Source organism: Manis javanica, chromosome 16 (assembly GCF_040802235.1).
Source record: "Manis javanica isolate MJ-LG chromosome 16, MJ_LKY, whole genome shotgun sequence".
NCBI classification, from domain to species: domain Eukaryota; kingdom Metazoa; phylum Chordata; class Mammalia; order Pholidota; family Manidae; genus Manis; species Manis javanica.
In genome coordinates, this window is record NC_133171.1 from 19211250 (window position 1) to 19229940 (window position 18691).

General features: G+C 46.5%; 1 protein-coding gene across 7 annotated transcripts in view; it reads right to left on the reverse strand.

Moving 5' to 3' along the window:
* Positions 1-18691, reverse strand: part of RNF144B (ring finger protein 144B) — a 343986-nt gene that overhangs the window by 231564 nt on the left and 93731 nt on the right. For 6 of the 7 annotated variants that reach the window (XM_073224046.1, XM_036994324.2, XM_073224044.1 and 3 more), the window contains 2 exons: positions 7223-7327; positions 3239-3361 (listed from right to left, as the gene is read on the reverse strand). In XM_073224046.1, coding sequence (XP_073080147.1) covers positions 3239-3361; positions 7223-7327 — 228 coding nt within the window. The remainder of the gene's footprint in view (positions 1-3238; positions 3362-7222; positions 7328-18691) is intronic. The other variant, XM_073224048.1, reaches the window with a different exon arrangement.

An 18691-nucleotide genomic window follows, 5' to 3' on the forward strand; every position in this document is an offset into this window, starting at 1 on the left:
ACCATTCCTCACTCTGTTTGATCCTTCTGGAATAAAGGTAACCCCCAGAACACCCCATTCTCCTCCCCAGCCCAGCCACTTGGGTGTGTGTCTTTCCCACAGACTCACTGACAGAGCACCGTGGGTGGGGCACGGGCGGGAAGCCTGGGGACCCACGAGGCAAGGAGATGCAGAAGCCCCTCAAGAAACTTAGAAGGCAATCAATATACATACATTTAAAAAAGAATCTACTCCTGGACCGTATCATATGTTAGATGTCACAGATTAGACTAATTTTTGGCATGTTTCTATTACACCTTTGGCTTTAGATGAGGGAAAGCAAGACCCGCTTGAAAAGGTGGTCCAAAGGATTCACTTCCTGGTCCCACTACCATCTGGAGTTACGTGACTACTGCCCAAGGTCTCTTGCAATTATAAAAGTGAAATTAAATGCATTACGATGATTATTGAAGGTTCAGTTGAGCCACAGGTTAAAGGGCCCCTCCTTTTTTTAAAAAAAATTGCAGGGTCTCTAAAATTGATTGTGAAATGGAAAATCCTGGAGACTAATAAAAGAGATTATAAAGAGGTGTCTTGTGGTAAACAATATCCTCTTCCTACCCACAAAGATATTCCAAATTGTTCAAAATCCAACCAGAACATTCCTTTTTAACTTCTTAATTTTGAAATGATCTTAGACTTGCAAAAAGTTGCCAAAATTGTATACAGTTCCTAAATCCCATTACCCCAACTTCTCCTAATGTTAACAACCTTCCAGCACCATAGCTGATTATTAAAATAATGGAATTTACACTGATATGAAATAATTCAGCAATCTGTAGGCCTTATTCAGATTTCACCAATTCCCCACTAACGTCTCTCTCTGTGAGTCAAGGATCCAGCTCAGGGCATTGCTCTAAATCCAGTCACCACGTCCCCTTAGCCTTCTACCTCCAGTGGCGGTTCCTTAGTCTGTCTCTGCCTTTCATGACCGTGACAAGTTGGAAGGGTCCAGGCTGGTTATTACATACAATGTTCCCAATTTGAGCTTGTCTGATGCTTTCTCATGATTACACTGAGGTTGTGCAGTTTGGGCAAGAATATCAAAGAAATAATGTTCAGCCCTCAGGAGGTACCTGGGGACAGCCTGTCTCAGTCCCGGTGATACTGGCCATAACTGTTTAACTTGGTTAAGATGTTGTATGTCAGATCTCTCCCCCCTTTGTAATAAACTGGTGTCTCACAGAAAGATATTTTAAGATTCTGCAAATATCCTGTTTGCCAACATACCTTTGCCCACTAATTTTGTATCTATTGACAGATCTTGCCTATGGTAATTGTTACTATGTCATTTACTTAATGACGGTTTTCTATTTATATTGTTCAGTCTGTTTGTTAATTAAAATTCTACTGTAAGGAAGAACCCTTCTCCCCTATATATTTGTTCATTCATTTATTTAGGTTAGTATGGACTACTGATAGGTACTTTATTCTGAGGGTTCTAATCCACTGGTGATCAGAGCTATATTCAAGCAATAGAAACAAAATTTCTAATTATCATCTTAGAATTATTAGCATTATTATATTATATATAACATTAGCACGTTTTCAATCATCAAGAGACCCCTTCCCTCAGATCAACTACTAAAAAAAAATCCCTACCTTGATTTAAAGTGTGTTTTTGTTATTTCTTCTTTGAAATTCATACTAATCTCCTTGTTAAACAAAAACAACTCTCCTCCTATCTAAGCATGAAAGACCACTTTTCCTTATCCTTATTCTAGAAATTCTTTCCAAATAGAAAAAAATTATAACTCAAAGAGAAAATAGATTCAGTTTCATTTTAACAGAACAAGAACAATAATATCAGAACAATAACAATGAAAAGCTGCTAACTGCCTACAATCACTGTGGGGTTTTTTTTCTGGTAAAAATGAACCTGGGGTCACTCATGAAACACCCAGTTCCTAGGTTCCCTTTATGTAGAAAGTCTTTGCTTTCCCCCTTCTCCCCACAGCAGAGCACAACCAGGCAGTTCAGAATGTATGCAAGTGGGGGGGTAACCGTTACACGTAATGGGTGATTGGACAGAACTACCACCCATAGGAGACAAATGAGAGCTGAGGCACCCCCTGCCCACCACCGCCTACACTGACAATGGCCTTACAAAAGCAAAGAAAAGTGGGGGCAAACAGTGGCACCTGCTTGCCACAGAAGCATTTATGCAAAGACGGGCATACTGATGAATACAGTATGTAGTATCTTCTAGTTAGGAAAGGGAAGTGGTTAAAACACTGACGCTAGGGATTTGCTTCATGTCAGGACTACCTACCCAGGCCTGGAAAACCAGCACAGAAGGAAAAAAGAGAAAGAGGCCAGACTTCACTCAGTCTTGGCCCTTTGAACCACACTGCGGCTGCAGCTGTTTTTAAAAATTAAAGAAACAGGCTGAACAAAAAATACAACAGATGGGTACGTTTGAAGTGGAGCTGGCCTCTAGCAGATTATACGGTATGTTAAGAGGTTTGGGGAATTTTTGAGGTGCTGCAACTCGCAAAAATAGCAGCTAGAGAAACAGAACTAGCCTGTGGGTGTGCGTCTTATCTCACTGACCCAGGAGCTCGTGTTTCCTACGCGACTAGAAAACAAGAACTGCAGCTCGCAACAGAAAAAGGGAAACGGCCTGTTCACCTGAGCACCATCAGCCGAGCTCACACCACCGCACCGCCAGGCCAGAGGTCCCACCTGGCTGAGAAAACCAGAGGCCTGATGGCACGAGGGGCAGCAGGACGGCCCACCGGCGCGGGGGTGGGTGGGAGACCTGGAACGCCAGGGCCGGGGACCCTGTCCACAGCTCCCCGCAGGGGGCTGCCTGTGCTGCTGTCCGTCACATCTCCCTGCACCGCCCCCCATGCCCTTCACCCTGGGCTCACGCACGCACGTCCTCTGACACCTGCACCCCACCGCTGCTGGTCTTCTCCTACTGGCCCTGAGTTTAAAAAGCAGTTTAGAAACATTACTCTCCACTTGTACACAGTTTTAAAGCAAAGTTTGAAATATGTTCAAAAACAATATTCAGCTGGGATGTCAAAGATATCTATTAGTTTGATGCAGTGGACGCCTTCATCCTTCCCCACTGAGGTTTCACTCCTCTCCAGCTGACGCATGTTGCCACCAAAGACTCCTGGACACACAGAGCCCCCCACCTGGGACCTTCAACCACGGGACAGGAATCAGATCGTCTGCTGAACATCCTCACCTTTCCTCTGCCATTAGTGGGAAGAAAGGGTGCTAGAGGGAGATGGCAAGTGCAGGCAGGCCGGAGGGGGACTCGAGGGACATGTGGGTCCCTGCAGGTCCAGCAGCCTCGATCGGAGCCACCCTAAATCAACATGCAATACGATTAATAACTGTTGGCTTTGCAAATGCTCTTCAGACTCCTTAGCACACCCGCCCAATCCCGCTACCCTAGCTCTGCACAGAGCCCCACCTGGAACCCCTTCCTACAGAAATTCGGGAGCCCCAGTTCCTGGCAAGAGCAGGGGCACCCATCCTTTGCCTGGTGCCTGCCGTGGCACTGGCAGCAAAATGCAGGCTGGTCAGCAGAGCCCCAGGACCTGGGAGGATGGCCAGCGGGTGTGAGGCCGCGCCCTGCCCTCCACGGCCAGCTGGCAGCGGGAAGTTTCATTTCTCAGGCCATGTAATGGTGGATACGCTCTTGCCACTCAAATCTTACGTGGCCCAGACAAACGGTTCAGGCCCTCCCAGCAACTAAGGTATGTTACCTCCCCGGCACCATAAGGGACCCGCTTAAATTAGGTTCTGTCTTCTTAACAGGGCTACTGGCTTGCAGAAAGAACCCTGCCTGAAGTACTGACCACCTGTGTCCTGCCTTTTACAGTTCCACGTCGGACAAGATTCCTGGATAAGGTCCCTTTAGAAAGTCCTGCAGAGCAGCAGCTGAAAGCGCCAGCTGATGCAGGGCAGGAAGGCCTTCCTCTTCCCTGGCTCCCACTGGCTGTACCTGGAGCCACAAGTCCTGCGGAGCTCCTGCCTGCCTCCCACCAGCTTCCTGGCCGGGGGAGGGGAGCCGCTTTTCCTCCTCTTTCCTACATGAGCAACTGGTACTTGAATTGGGCAACTACGCCGCTGTCAACGAGGCTCTTCCTGACGGACAAAAGTCAAGAGGCTGAGTCACGGCTGAGTCCCCGTGGAAGCCCTGAGAAGGCAGCCGCAGCGGGCAGGCATGGGGCTCGGCCAGCTGCGTGAGCCACGGCCGCGCAGGAGCACGAGCACAGGAAAGAGATCACATTCCCCAGGTCCTCTGAAGGCAAAGAAATGTTGTACTTTCTGCGTTTTATAAGACAAGGAAAGATGAAGACCCATATATTGCAATATAAATAACAGCAGCACAAAGGGAACTCAAGCCTCAATCAGAATTATTCTTAACAAGTGAAGTGTATTTATATGTTATCTGTACAATTAAACATTTTTTAAAAGGTGGAAGAAGCAGGCACAGAGACAGAATGCGGTCAGGCACCATGCGGAGCGGCCCCGCTGGGGTGCAGCCCCTCGCACCTAGGTTCAGAGCCGTGCGTCACAATAATGACTACAGAGGAAGGAAGCCTGGTGTGAGGGAGTCAGGAAGACGGGCCAGGCCCAGGCCCCCGGTGGGGGGACACCTACTTTGAAGGCAGTAGCCCCATACACACCAATGAAGCTACCACCATCTCCAATACAACCTTCCATTCATGTCTCAATTCAGAATGAGAGGAAACCACCAGCACCACCACCACCACATTTTTTACTGAATAAAATCAAAATAGTGGCAAGTTGGTTGATGACATCTGATGACTGCACGTTCACGCCCATCTTCGGTCAGGCCCTCGGCAAGACCGACGGGCACAGAAACACTCCCTTTGGAGATCTGAAGGATACCAGCGTTCAGTCTGGAATATGTTCTTGCTCTGTTTTTTTCAAATATCCTTGTAATTTCTAAGAGCCATTACGGCTTTGTTTGGTTTTAAGACAGCCTCATAGTAAAACTGTTTGTAGACTAACGCTGAGTCGTGGAATCAGAACTAGGAAAGTGTGAATGAGAATGTGCACAGCGTGGCAGCGCAGGGTTAAGAAGGAGGGGAAAACTACAGGGAGACACGAAAAGAAAACATCTATACTAAGAAAATCAGAAAAACTCAACTCTCCTCTAAAGGACTGTGAGACAGACCACGGCGTGTCTTCACTCACTTGTCTGGACACATCAGCCCTAACACGTGACGTCCACAGTGCCCGTGGCTAATGGTCACTGCTCTTAAAAGTCCACAACACTCCACAGCTGAACTTTCTGCAGTGATGGAGCTGTTCTGCGCACGCTGTCCGATTCGGGAGACACTAGCCATGTGTGGCTACTGGGCTCTTCAAATGTGACTTAGCACAACCAAAGGGATTAACGTTTAATTCTAATTCTGATTAATTTAAATGTAAACACCACATGCGGCTAGCAGCTACTGGATGGACCGGACGGCACAGGTCTAGAAATGGGACTGCAATTAATTCCAGTGGCTTAACCAAACTGTTTATTTCATTTGTGATTAAGAGATTTTGCAGACATGAATTAACTCAGATTTCATGCCAGACACAGTTCTTGCTGCCTGCTCCATCTCAGGCTTTTCCCTTTCATAATTATCTGCCTCGCTGTCAGCTTCACATCTCTCTGTTAGATCAGATGTTCTAGGGGGCAGCAAGGCGCCCGTCTTATTCGCCCCCCTGGCCTGGCCTGGAATGAGACCTGGCACACGTGGGCACTGAAAACACTTGCTGACTGGTCCGACATCAGAGAAGCAAGCTGAACGGAAGCATCTTTCCCAGGAAGATTGTGCATAAAAAGATGCTCCTGAATATGAGTCTTGTTTTAAAAACCATTCCCAAGGTGCACAGATCAATAGTATTCTTGGCAGATAATTTGATCTTTTTCCACTTTCATCTCCTTCCACCAGTTACTCACAGAAAAGTACATGATATTCTCACCACAGGATTCATACATTCAGTATTTTTTTATCAAAAATTTTTTCAATTATTTCCCTCAAATGAAGCACTTCTAAATCATTATGTATTCCTTTTAATCCTCCCTAGAAAACACTTCAACCCGCTTCTACCTGTGAACTGATATTCCGTAAACTGAGCGCAGGACACCCAGACGCAGACCACTTCGAAATGGTCTACAACATCTTCCTAGTCGCTTTGCTTACAAAGCAAAGGATATATATGTAAAAGCATACATGTTTGTAGACAAAGCATGTGTTTACATAAAAACACACATCTACATACACGTACACACGCACATCTACACTACTGAGCTGCCAATCATCAGGTCCTTTATCAGCCATTCCATCTACCTACCTAGTCCTGCTCTACAAGCCATGTAATCATGGAGGTCGGAAAGGCCGGGTCAGATGTTAGCTCTTCTACTTCTCAGGTGCGCACTTGGGGCCACTCACTTGGGGCCTTTGCTGGAAGGACTGATAGTATACGGCATGAAAGCGACTGGAAGTGCGCCGGACACGCAGCAAGTACTCGCGAATGAATGACTCACTCCCTCTGTTTTGGGGGGGCCTCTCTCAGAGCTTACAAACTCCCTAAGAATGGACAAGAGTTGGTCATCTTCTGATTTCAAGTGAGCAGGATCTGAAGATTAAAAGCAAATGTAAGGACAGGCTACTAATCAGAGATCGAAGGAACAAAGGAAAGAAATCTATCACAACCTGAAGAAAATGGAAGAAGAACTCACTCAAAAGACATTTCTGATGCCTGATAAAGATCAAACGAAAGGCCTTTCCCTGTTCTTTGGAAATGGTTCAGCTCAGGCCACCCTTGTAGAGTCACAATAGCTTATGCTGTCTATAGCTGCAGCTAATCGGCCAGCTGTTTATCTTTACAGTGTCCAAGTATCACAAGACCACTCATGATTCAGCCTCCCAACCTCACATTTGGTAAATCTGATTTCTAGCACCTTGCCTATTCTAGGGCTTCCTCAACACTCAGACTGAATTTATGAACAGAACCAAGGGAAGGAGCAGCTGTAACAGTTTGGATAAAGAATCCACAGGCACATAGCAATAGGGCACCCCTTTAAACATGCACCTCTGGGCTTTGTTTCTAGACTCCCTGGTAGGGAACAACACGAGTCAAGGTCCTAGGAAATCACGTCAGCAGGAAAGGGGAAGAGCGTGGCACTCATCCATACCTCGGCTTCCCGCAGGGTCCCGTGGTTTAGGCACACCATGTCGGGGCAAGTGATGGGCGACCCACATCCTTCTCGGATCGCCAGCTGCATGTACTGTTTCAGGCACTAGAAGTTAAGAAGAAAAAAGACAAGACAATCACCCACTGCGTTACCAAAGCACAAAGGCTACATAACCACCCCTTCCTCCTCCTCCTTAACCGGCTGTCCTAGGGCTCTTGTACTCAGAAAGCCCAAGTTGTCACACATGTGAGCACGAAGAGCCATCACTCTGGAAAGAGTGCAAAGGCAGGCAGCTGACTATGTACACCTTCACCCTGGGAAGAGGGAGTTTACCCAAGGCAACGGGTCAAATTCCTGAACGTGCACACATTTTATCCACCACAGACTGGAAAAAGAAGAGACGCTCTTTTGCACTACCAGCAAAGGCCTTTCTTTTACTTTTTTAAAAATTTATGTGATTTCCCAGCTCCATTTTTACCTAGTGGTCCTTTTCCTCAAAGTCTGCCCAAAAGTAGAACTCTGTGACTTCATACTGAGCCAGCCACAGAGAATCAAACTAACATTAAGACACTGACTTACTTAAAACACTCTTAACCGCAAATACTCCTGGAAAAAATCTCCACAACTTGGAAGAATGTGACCTTCCCAAAACTATGGGTGTTAGTGAATGCTGTTATGGGGAAGTTTGAACAGAACCAGGGGAAAGAAAGAACTGGATGGGAAAAGAAAAACGCAGAGAGAAGAAAAAGCAGAACTCCAAGGACAGACTTTGTCTGCTGGCTGCCTGCGGCACCCGGATCCCGGGCCATGGGGGTGACAGGAGTCAGACTGAGAAGGCCGGAGAGAGACTGAGAGCATCACGGACACCACCTGCCCTCCCTTCGCATCCCACAGGCCCACAGAAAATGTACGGCCACACTTCCAGAAGGTCGAACTCTTAAGAGCTCCAAAAGCTGGCTCCTCAACTTGTACTCATGTGATAACTGGTGAACTCTTTTCTATATGCATGACGGATAAAAGTCAGGCTCAAATGTCTGAGGGGGACACCCCAAAAAACCCAAGCTAGTCAATGAATGAAGAGCCTTACAAAGAGACCATTATGTGTAACTGAATTTGGACTTCTCAAGTTTACACACTTACACATCAACCTGCTACATTAAAAATACTGCCATTGCACCAACCTTTTATAAAAGCTTAACTATTAAATAAATTATATGGTCAGAATAACGATGACAGAATTGTGAAATCTATTCCTTTACTGGCCACCTTTTTCATTTTCCCCATCTGAAAATAAAAATTGCCTTCTTTCAGAAAAAAATCATGAATTTATCTGATTGAAATTATTGCATGTACTGATGAATCACAAAGGCAAACCATTTAAACCAGATGTCTAGTTCCCCCAGTCCTCAATAATTTCCTCTCAGAGTCAATTTTTTTCCATGACATTCACAGAGAATAACTAGAAAATAACCTAAATATCCAAAATAGAAGAACACATAAATAAAATATGCTAAATTCATGCAATGGAATGTTGAAGAACCATGAAAAATATTGTCAAATGATATTTAGTTTAAAGACATGGGAAAATGCTCATGATTTAGTATGAATTGGGGAATAAAAGATGGTTTAGCATGAACTGGAAAATAAAAGATACTCTTTTATACTGACCCAGACTTTCTTCCCTTAATTTCTAATGGGGGCAATAAAATAGTAAAATAATAAAAATAATAATTAAAATGGAGACAATAATACTTGTTATGGCCACCTCACAGGGTTTAAAACACAAACACAAACCTGAACTTCTGTACAGGGAGGCCCTTTGAAAATCTGCAAATTGCAGAATACTTGGTTATATTTCTATTCCCCTTTACCTGCTCTTAGACTTCCATCAAAAACTTTGTAGAGAGGCTCCCGAACAGAACAGAAACTGGCAGAACACCACACACACCCCTTTCAAGCCTTTCTCAGAAATACTTGCATCTACAGAAAAAGCTGAAATAGGAACTGTACAGATTATGTGAGTCTTTATAGGCAAAACATTCATTTCAACTTACATTGCAAATTTGTAACATTGAAATCTACTCTTTCCCAAGAGTTTACGATGGATATTCTGTGTGCTAAGTCATGTTCTTCGGTACCTGAAACTGCAATGCATAAACCCAGTGAATGTGAAGCTCCCCAAAAGGACACTCCTGGCCACAACAATATGTGACCCATGATTTTAGGAGCCATGTTAGAGCTGTACCACTGACTGCAGGGGGTAAGCGTGTAGGCCCTAGATGGCCTTAAAAAAAAAATCTAAGAAACGCTTGTTCAAGATAGAGATTTGTAAGTGACGATGTAACTCAGGCACCTGACACTCCATCACGATGGGCAGGTATTTCTATTCACAGGCAAAGAGGGAAAACAGCTGGCCCTGGTTATTGCTTCTTATTGAATTTTCAAGTACCTTGAAAGATTCCCTGTACGTCTTCCATTAGCTTTCACTACCAATCTAGCCTCCAGCCCTCCCTCTCTTCTTCAGTGCTTTGGGCTAAAACACAAAGGAGCTGAAGACATTCATGAATCCCTGTGCAGGTCATACAAACCGAACAGGTAAATGCTTACCAATTCTGGAAGAAACTGGCATCTATCTTGTAAATAAACACAGTGCGACACAGAAAGAGAAGACAGAAAACTACCATCATTTAGTCACACACAAAAAATGCATTCCATTCAACAATAGCATCAAACAGATGTCTAAATAGGTAATCTTCATAACAGCTAAGAAATTCTAAAGGAAATGTTTCGAACAGCACCTTTCCAAAATTCTGATGACCAAAAAAAGACAGAGTTTTTTTCTTTTGAATAGTCAACATTTCACCAATTAGTTAAGAAGAACATAGAAACATTTTTAGGTGATGAAGGATCATATATAGTAGTATGATTGTTCCTCAAAATCACTCCACAGCCCTCAAGGATTCAGATGGGATCTAACCAAGGATTTAACCACCAAACATCTGGTGAACCAGATGATTTGCCTCGTGTCTTCCAACCCTGAGAGCCTATGAATTACGCACAATGGGATCTGCCCAGAAAGGAGGTTCTCCTGGACCCCTTTCAGGGATGTTATTTCCAAAGTACCAAAGTATACCTTCATAAGGTGTTCTCATGTGTGAGGGGGACAAGGCAAAAAATGCCACAACATTCAGACAAAGTTCCTTGGAATCCACCCAAGAACAACCAACACAAATATACATACATATATACATACATATGTTTATGCACAGTTGCTCATTCTCTGTCAATAGATAATACCTTAAGGGTTTTTTTCTAAGAAAAAAAGCATTCCAATGAATAGTCAGTGGGACTGGATTCTAACAATCAAACCTGAGGTGTGAGCTCTCAAGTCTCACCTGCACTGCAGGCAGTCGTTAACCTCCTTAGCTACAGCTCTCAGGTATAAAATGGGACAATACCACCTGCTTTGCCCACTCTCAAGAAAAATGGAGAGTCCTCCATGAGGGCCCGTATGTGAAAATACTCCAAAGAGTAGAAAGAGGCATGCAAAGGTTAAGTAGAACTGACAAATGGAATAGATGTTTCTGAACTACGGGCAGAAATGACAGACCCCAAAGAGATCTGAGCCCCGGAGGTCAGTCTCATGAGGGAGAAGGGGATGTGGGAGGAGAACAGGTATTGTTGGGAGGGTGCAGGTAATGAGTGCATTAGCTGAGAGTTTAAACTGATCCCCAGGATCGTGGATGCTTCTGCATGCAGGTACTAAACTAAAACCGGCAGCCCCCTGGCGTGAAGCTGAGCTGGCAGACTATTGGCTAAGACTTCTCATCCTTAAGCTCAGACATGCGTAGAGAAGGTGGTGATGGGAAAGTACTGACAGGCCAAAATCTTGACAGGCCTTGAGTGTGTTTTGATTTTTCCCAATATAGTGCTGCCCACGAACATGGATATTTAATAAGATGTAGACCAACACTTCTCTGCCTCAGGATACGACCATATCTCCAGGTCTCAGGTGAGCCCCAATCACATCTCATATTGGGGCCAATATTCTGTTCAGGCCAGCTCCGACTATGAGCACCACACATGGTCCAAGAATAAAGAATAAACATGAATCTGGCTTTCTTCACTGGATGCTGATGAGTTAAATTATTAGTACAACTCAAGATGGTGTCTCTCCCAATTCAAAAGCCTGTTAACACACCCAAAGCATCCTGGTTTGCAAATGTATAATCACTTGAAAAAATCCAAACAAATCAACAACTACAGCCAGGCAGCCAGTTCCCCGTAGAGTACAAGCCTAAAACTTTTTCTTCTAAAACCACTTTCAGAAACCTTGGCTTGCACAAATACGACATTACTGGTGATGGGAATCACCTTCACAGCCCTCTGCCAACCACAGAGATCAGAGGATCAACAGGAAACCCTGGTACCAGCTGGCTAAGCAGCAGCCCCAACTCAAACAAGAAGTCCTAAGTATGGATCAAATGAGACCTCAGTTCTGCAGCTCTCAGCCTTGAGCTTCTCTAATGAAGAATGAATGCCTTCCTCACCTTGTCCCTGGGCCAGCATGCTGCCCATCTGCTCCCACCGCACCCTGAGGCCCAGCTGGCACACTGACTTTTCAAACTGGGTGCAAAGGTGTATTCTTGGGAGCCCGTGAGTTCTCTATGACAAGGATCTTCCCATTTTACATTCACTTAATGATATTAATAAAAGCATGCGTTGGACCATCTTTTCCTTCCCACTCAGTGTCACACGGGCACTGGGGACTGTGGTGCAGGCCTGCTTGGCCACAAGAACACCCTCACCGCCCAGGCAGATGGAAGTGCGCAAGTATCTGGGCCCGGGCAACGCTGTGCCAGACTTCCAGTGACTCCAACAGAGAAAAGTGACAAAGTCACCGAGTTACCACCTGTTCATGGAAACACACCAAACCCAGAGACTCACGGTAAAGAGCAAGTGAGAAGGCAACCAATGAACGGAAATGCACCCCATGCTCACAGGTAGGAAGAGTTAATATTGTCAACATGGCCATCCTGCGTAAAGCAGTCTACAGATTCAATACAATCTCTATCAAAATACCAACAGCATTCTTCAACGAACTGGAACAAATAGTTCTAAAATTCATATGGAACCACCAAAGACCCCGAATAGCCAAAGTAATCTTGAGTAGGAAGAATAAAGTGGGGAGGGGGGGATCTCGCTCCCCAACTTCAAGCTCTACTACAAAGCCATAGTAATCAAGACAATTTGGTACTGGCACAAGAACAGAGCCACAGACCAGTGGAACAGAATAGAGACTCCAGACATTAACCCACACATATATGGCCAATTAAGATACGATAAAGGAGCCATGGACATACAACGGGGAAATGACAGTCTCTTCAACAGATGGTGCTGGCAAAACTGGACAGCTACATGTAAGAGAATGAAACTGGATCACTGTCTAACCCCATACACTAAAGTAAATTCAAAATGGACCAAAGACCTAATTGCAAGTCATGAAACCATAAAACTCTTAGGAAAAAACATAGGCAAAAATGAACAAGTGGGACTATATCAAACTAAAAAGCTTGTACAGCAAAGAACACCATCAATAGAATAAAAAGACATCCTATAGTATGGGAGAATATGTTCATGAATGACAGATCTGATAAGGGGTTGACATCCAAATTATATAAAGAGCTCACGCACCTCAACAAACAAAAAGCAAATAATCCAATTAAAAAAACAGGCAGGGGATCTGAACAGGCACTTCTCCAATGAAGAAATTCAGATGGCCAACAGGCACATGAAAAGATGCTCCACATCGCTAGTCATCAGGGAAATGCAAATTAAAACCACAATGAGATACCACCTCACACCAGTAAGGATGGCCACCATCCAAAAGACAAACAACAACAAATGTTGGTGAAGTTGCAGAGAAAGGGGAACCCTCCTACACTGCTGGTGGGAATGTAAATTAGTTCAACCATTGTGGAAAGCAGTATGGAGGTTCCTCAAAAGCTCCAAATAGAAATACCATTTGACCCAGGAATTCCACTCCTAGGAATTTACCCTAAGAATGCAGTATTTTTAAAACAGCTCAGTGCTGGGGTTCCAGTTATGTCCCCTTCAAAAGGAATCCCTAGAAACCCATCAAGAAGAGGGGGACACTGGGCCTCCCGTGGCAGTGGGGCGTGGTCAGGCATTCTCCCTGGAGGGCTATGAGAACATCAGGGCATCCAAAGAGAATCTTATCAACTACACACCCACCCCTCGGCCCTCAGTTCTCCCGACTTTCCAGTGTTCCCATCGCCACCTTACGTAGCACCAGACGTTAACGACTGATTCGTTAGTTGTTAACAACCCTCCCTGCCGACCGGCCTGCGTCCCCCCTTCTCCCCTCCTCTGACATACGGGAGCCAAGTCCACCTTCCAACTCCACTGTCTGCTGGTTCCCACTCCCTCCCACCTTTCAGGAAATTTACCCTATTATCTAGTTTCTTTCTTATGTCTTGAATTTTTCCCTATATATGGGTCCTTCTTCAGCAGTTAAACATGTCCAAAAATATCCTGACTAAGGAAAAACAGTAATAAAAGAGCAAAGGAAAACAGCCCTACACCGCTTCTCTAATACTGCACACGGCCTGCCTTCCTCTCCTTTTTTCACAGTCGGATGTTAGAAAGAGATGCTGCCTCCACGTCCGCCTCCGTCCCCAACCCATCGCTGTCCCTCCCCACAGCATACCGGGCTGTGTGCCCCCACCAGGCTTCTCCATGTCACTGAACCCAGCACACGCTTCCTCCCGCCCTTCCTTCCTCTCGGCTAAGCACCCCCATCTCCTTGCCACTGTCTCCTCCCTGGCCTTCAGAGCCCCGCACTTCTCTGACGCTCACCCCTCGTCCCTGGCCGTGCCTTCTCGGTCTCCTTCGTTTGCCTCTCCTCAACTGGTCATATGCTGGGCTGTCAGGACGGGGTCTGCTCTCTCATTACACCTCCTCAGCGGCCACTCGGGTTTGCCCCCAGGTCCAGCCCCACTCCCCTGCTCTGTAATGCAGGCCATGTATCGCCCAGGTTCCGGGAGACCGGAGGGGGGGGGTGGGGGAGGCGCGGGGCAGTCCCCTGCCCCGATGCCTCTGCTTCCAGTACTGACCTCTGACGGTGGCCACATCGCCCCCTCCTGCCGGCCAGACCCTTCCCCGTGCTCGCAGCTCCCACGGCAGCTCTAGCTCTCATCGGAGAGCCCCAACTTTGGGGTTCTGGCAATACGTTCTTCCTCTTGTCCCCTCCAGACCCCAGGGTAGTAGTGGCTTCCTGCTGTTAATATCGGGGTGCTTTACCACCACTTTTGAAAGACCTGGAGTGATTTCTGTTTTCCTGATTGAATGTCAATCAGTAAGTCAGCAAATCCCAGGCCTCTCCTTCCAGGCTGGGCCTCTCCTTCCGTGCTCCAGACCTGGACAACAAACAGCAGGCTGCGCACGCTCACCCTCAAATGGCTCAAGGGGACCTCCCAGTCAACAAACACAGACTGAATGCATGATCCTCTCCTCGAATACTGTTCCCGTCCTGTGATTTCCTGGCTCTGTGAGTGACGTCTCCGTCCACCCAGGTGCACACCCAAAACCTGGGAGTCCTCTAAGACACTGCGTGCTCCCTTACCCTGCAGTCTACAGACGCCTGCCGGACTTCAGCTGGCTGCCTGCCCACAGCCTCAGACCTGACAGAGCTTTGGGTCCACCTTCCACAACATATTGACATGCCTGTTTCCCCACACACCCCGACTTTCCCCATCTCAGTAAATGGAACCAATTACCCAGTTGCTTAGCCAAGAAACCCCCAAAACACTGCCACCCTCTTTCCCTTAAACTCTTCAACCAAAGCATGTCCCAAATCTAAGCACTCCCACTGCGATTCAAGTCACCGTCCCCTCTCCCCAGGAGCTCTGCACCAGCCTCCCCGCTGGTCTCTGGGCACATGCTGCTCGGCGTGGCTGGGCTGTGCTTCACACATCCTTCTGAAATACAAACTAGACTTCCTTCTCCTGCCCCAACCCTCCAACGACAGCATCTCGTCTGGATCGCCCCTCAAACTCCTTCCCGTGCTCACCAGGCCCTGTGAGATCTCCTGGCCCCTGCCCCGAGCTCGTCTCTTGATGAGGAAACTTGAAAATCATCTAAGTGTGAGCACTTCTCCACCTGCTGAGAACCTTCCATAACTGCCGGCACCCTCATGTCGCCTTTGTAGCAGTGATCAGAATTAGGATTTAAAAATTAGGGTGTGTGATTACTCACCCCCAACAACCTCACTCTCTCCACTCACTCTATTAACATTACCATAAATTCCAGCCTTAAGGTTCCTTCACAGCATCTCTAGGAGACTCCCGCCATCATTCACAGATCACGGTGACAGCAAGCCACTGACCCGGCTGAGCCAGGCCGGCCTGTGGTTCCCTGGCAGAGCCCACAGCCCTGAAGCAAGGGGCAGAAGGCAGGACAAGGGCACTTGAAATTGTGGGCACTGTTGGGAAGGGCAGCTGTGGTGTGTGATTGATCATAAATAATACGTATTTCATCTTTCATTTCTAGCACAGAGCCTCTAAAACCCTTGGAATTTCCTGGGTTGAGAGAGATAAAGGTGTCTTTTATTATGTTAATGAGGTGACTTTGGGAAAGTCCTTAGGTCACCTAAGAATGCAGGTTAGTTGCCAGGAGAACCAATCCTATGATTAGAGGGTTGGGACTTCAGCCCCCAACTCCCCCACAACCCCTTCCCTCCCCCGGCCACCTCCAGGGAGCTGCTGGAGGCTAAATAACTGGCCACTGGTGGTCAGTCCAATCAGTCATGCCTCTGTAACCCTATGCAGCGAAGCCTCCATAAACCCACAAGGCCAGGGTTCGGAGAGCTTCCGGGCGGAACAAGGGGAGATCTGAGGAGAGTGGCCCACCTGGAGGAGGTACGGCAGCTCCATGCCCTTCCCTACACCCTGCCATGTGCTCACGAGTCCCAGCACATGCCCAAGGGGCTGGACTGTGATGGGAAAGCACGTGAGATACCAAAGAAACACCCAGAGTGGCCACACAAGACCAGAGTGTTTATTGGTACACAGGCACAGGGGGTCCAGGAGCAGTGCCGGGGTGAGGCTGCTCACCACTATCACGGACACAGAAGGAACTGCTTTTATGGGCAAGGGGCAGGGACTGTGTGCACCAGGGGCGAGGGCACAGAGCCTACATGCCAGGGGAGGGCACAGAGCCTGCGTGCTTTACCAGAAGAGATCATTCTTGTGTGACCAGCTCCCCAAGGAACAAAAGCTTGATCAGCAGGGTCTGCTTCCCAAGGAGATGCTGCCATCGATAAGGCAGGCCTGGGTGTGGCCAGCCCCAGGCCATCCACATACCTGAGGCCTAGCATCCGCCCAAAGGAGGGGGCTCTGCAGAACGCGGACAAAAGGTTAAAAGCATGCAGTGTTCCCACACGTGCTCAATATGCTTTCACCTGCTTATTCCTGAGTTACATCCTTTTATAACAAACCAGCAACCTAGCGAGTCAAATGTTCCTCAGACTTCTCTGAGCTGCTCTAGCAAATTAACCCTAAGGAGCAGGGAGTGGGACCCTACTCGTTGATTGACAGCTGGTCAGATGCACGGGGAACCTGGACTTGAGTCAGGGGCCATGGGAACCTCCCACCGGCGGCCAGTCAGCCAGAAGCACAAGTAATGAACGGGCTGTGACTGGCCTCGGAAGCTGAGGTGGGGGGCCGACTTGCAGGACTGGGCCCTTAACCTGTGGAATCTGATGCTAGGATCAGAACTGAGCTGAAATCTCAGACACTGCTGGTGTCAGAGTGCTGCTTGGTGGTGTGCGGGGAAGCGCCCGCACCCTCCATTAACACACTTGTAGAGGAGGGGACAGGAACCCAAAAGAGCAGCCTTAAGGGAAAGCCCTGGGTGGAAGGAGGAGGGGTGTTTCATTAGGAGGGTAGTGAGTACCAGAGACAGCACTCTGCCTTACTATTCAACCGCCTTCCTGACAATGCTTCTCAAATGCTACTGTCCACTCAAGTCACCCAAGACTCCTGTTAAAAATGCAGATTCCAACTGAATTGATCTGGGGTGGGGCCTGAGATCCTACACCTCCATGCTGTAAGGAAGCAGTCCGGATTCACTCTTTTGCAAAAGGACATCCAGTTGTCACTGAACCATTTATTGAAAAACTGTTTTCCCCCCTCTGAACTGCCTTGACATTCCTGATGAAAATCAGTTACAATAAACTGAGAATTAATTTCCGGTCTCTCAATTCTACCCCACCGATCTGTCTATCCTTGCAACAGTGCCACACAGCTTTCGTGACTGCAGTGCTATACTAAGTCTGAAATCAGGAAGTTAAGTTCTCCAACTTTGTTCTTCTTTTTCAAGATTCTAGGTCCCGGAAATGTTCATATTCATCACTGAGATTTCGATATGAATGGTGTTGAATCTGTAGGTCCATTTGGGAAATACTGCCATTTGGACAATATTAAATCTTCTAAACCATGAACAAGAGACGTCTTTCTATGTAGTCTTCTTGAATTTCTTTCACCAATGTTCTGTACTTTTCAGAGTATAAGCTTTGTGCTTCTTTTGTTAAATTTATTAGTAAGTATTTTATTCCTTTGGCTAATACTGTAAATAAAATTGTTATCTGAATGCCATTATTACAGTATTCTTTGCCAGTGTATAGAAGTATCATTGATCTTTGCATACTGACCTTGCATTCCACAGTCTGTTGACCTGGCATCAGTATGCCAACATGCAACCAAGTCTGAGAGCCCTCAAGTCTAATCCAGGAGGGTAATGGCCATCATCACTGCCTTTAAGTCACTTTGTAATAATTATAAGCATGATCTCCGTAAGCAAAAAGGACTCCTTTCTAACCACACCTCCATTGAGAATACATTCAATCAGCTAGTTCCAGAAGAAATAGTAAAGGAAGCTTGAGGGGGAAATTATATATGCAAAATTTAAAGCTATTGAAATCCTTTAAATACTTGACCCCAAAATAGTGCTGTCACTTTTCATGAAGAAGGGCGCTCAGATCCACCTTGTAAGTTTTGAGACTAGTCATTCTATATGGGAAATTAAATCTGAGCTCCAACCAAGTGTGATCAAACACTTTTATCTTTATCTCAAGTGATCATGAAACATCTAAATTAAGAAACTCAGTGACAGAAGTAGTTACGAAGAGAAATCCACTGGAAATGTGACAGCTTGATCCAATCTTAAACAATGAAGCCAATCAAATCTGCTAACCTGTAAGAGTGTCGCGATCAGAGGAGGAGGCGGGAACTAGCACTGGGACGATCTGCTTCCAACTTGAGCGATGCAGTGACTCTTGGACTGACTTTTCAGAGGCTTTCTCTCTTATCCCGCCTCTGCTGCCTTTCTGAACAGAGGCAGGCCCAATTATTATTATTATTTATACTAGTTCCAAAGAGGTCCATCCAT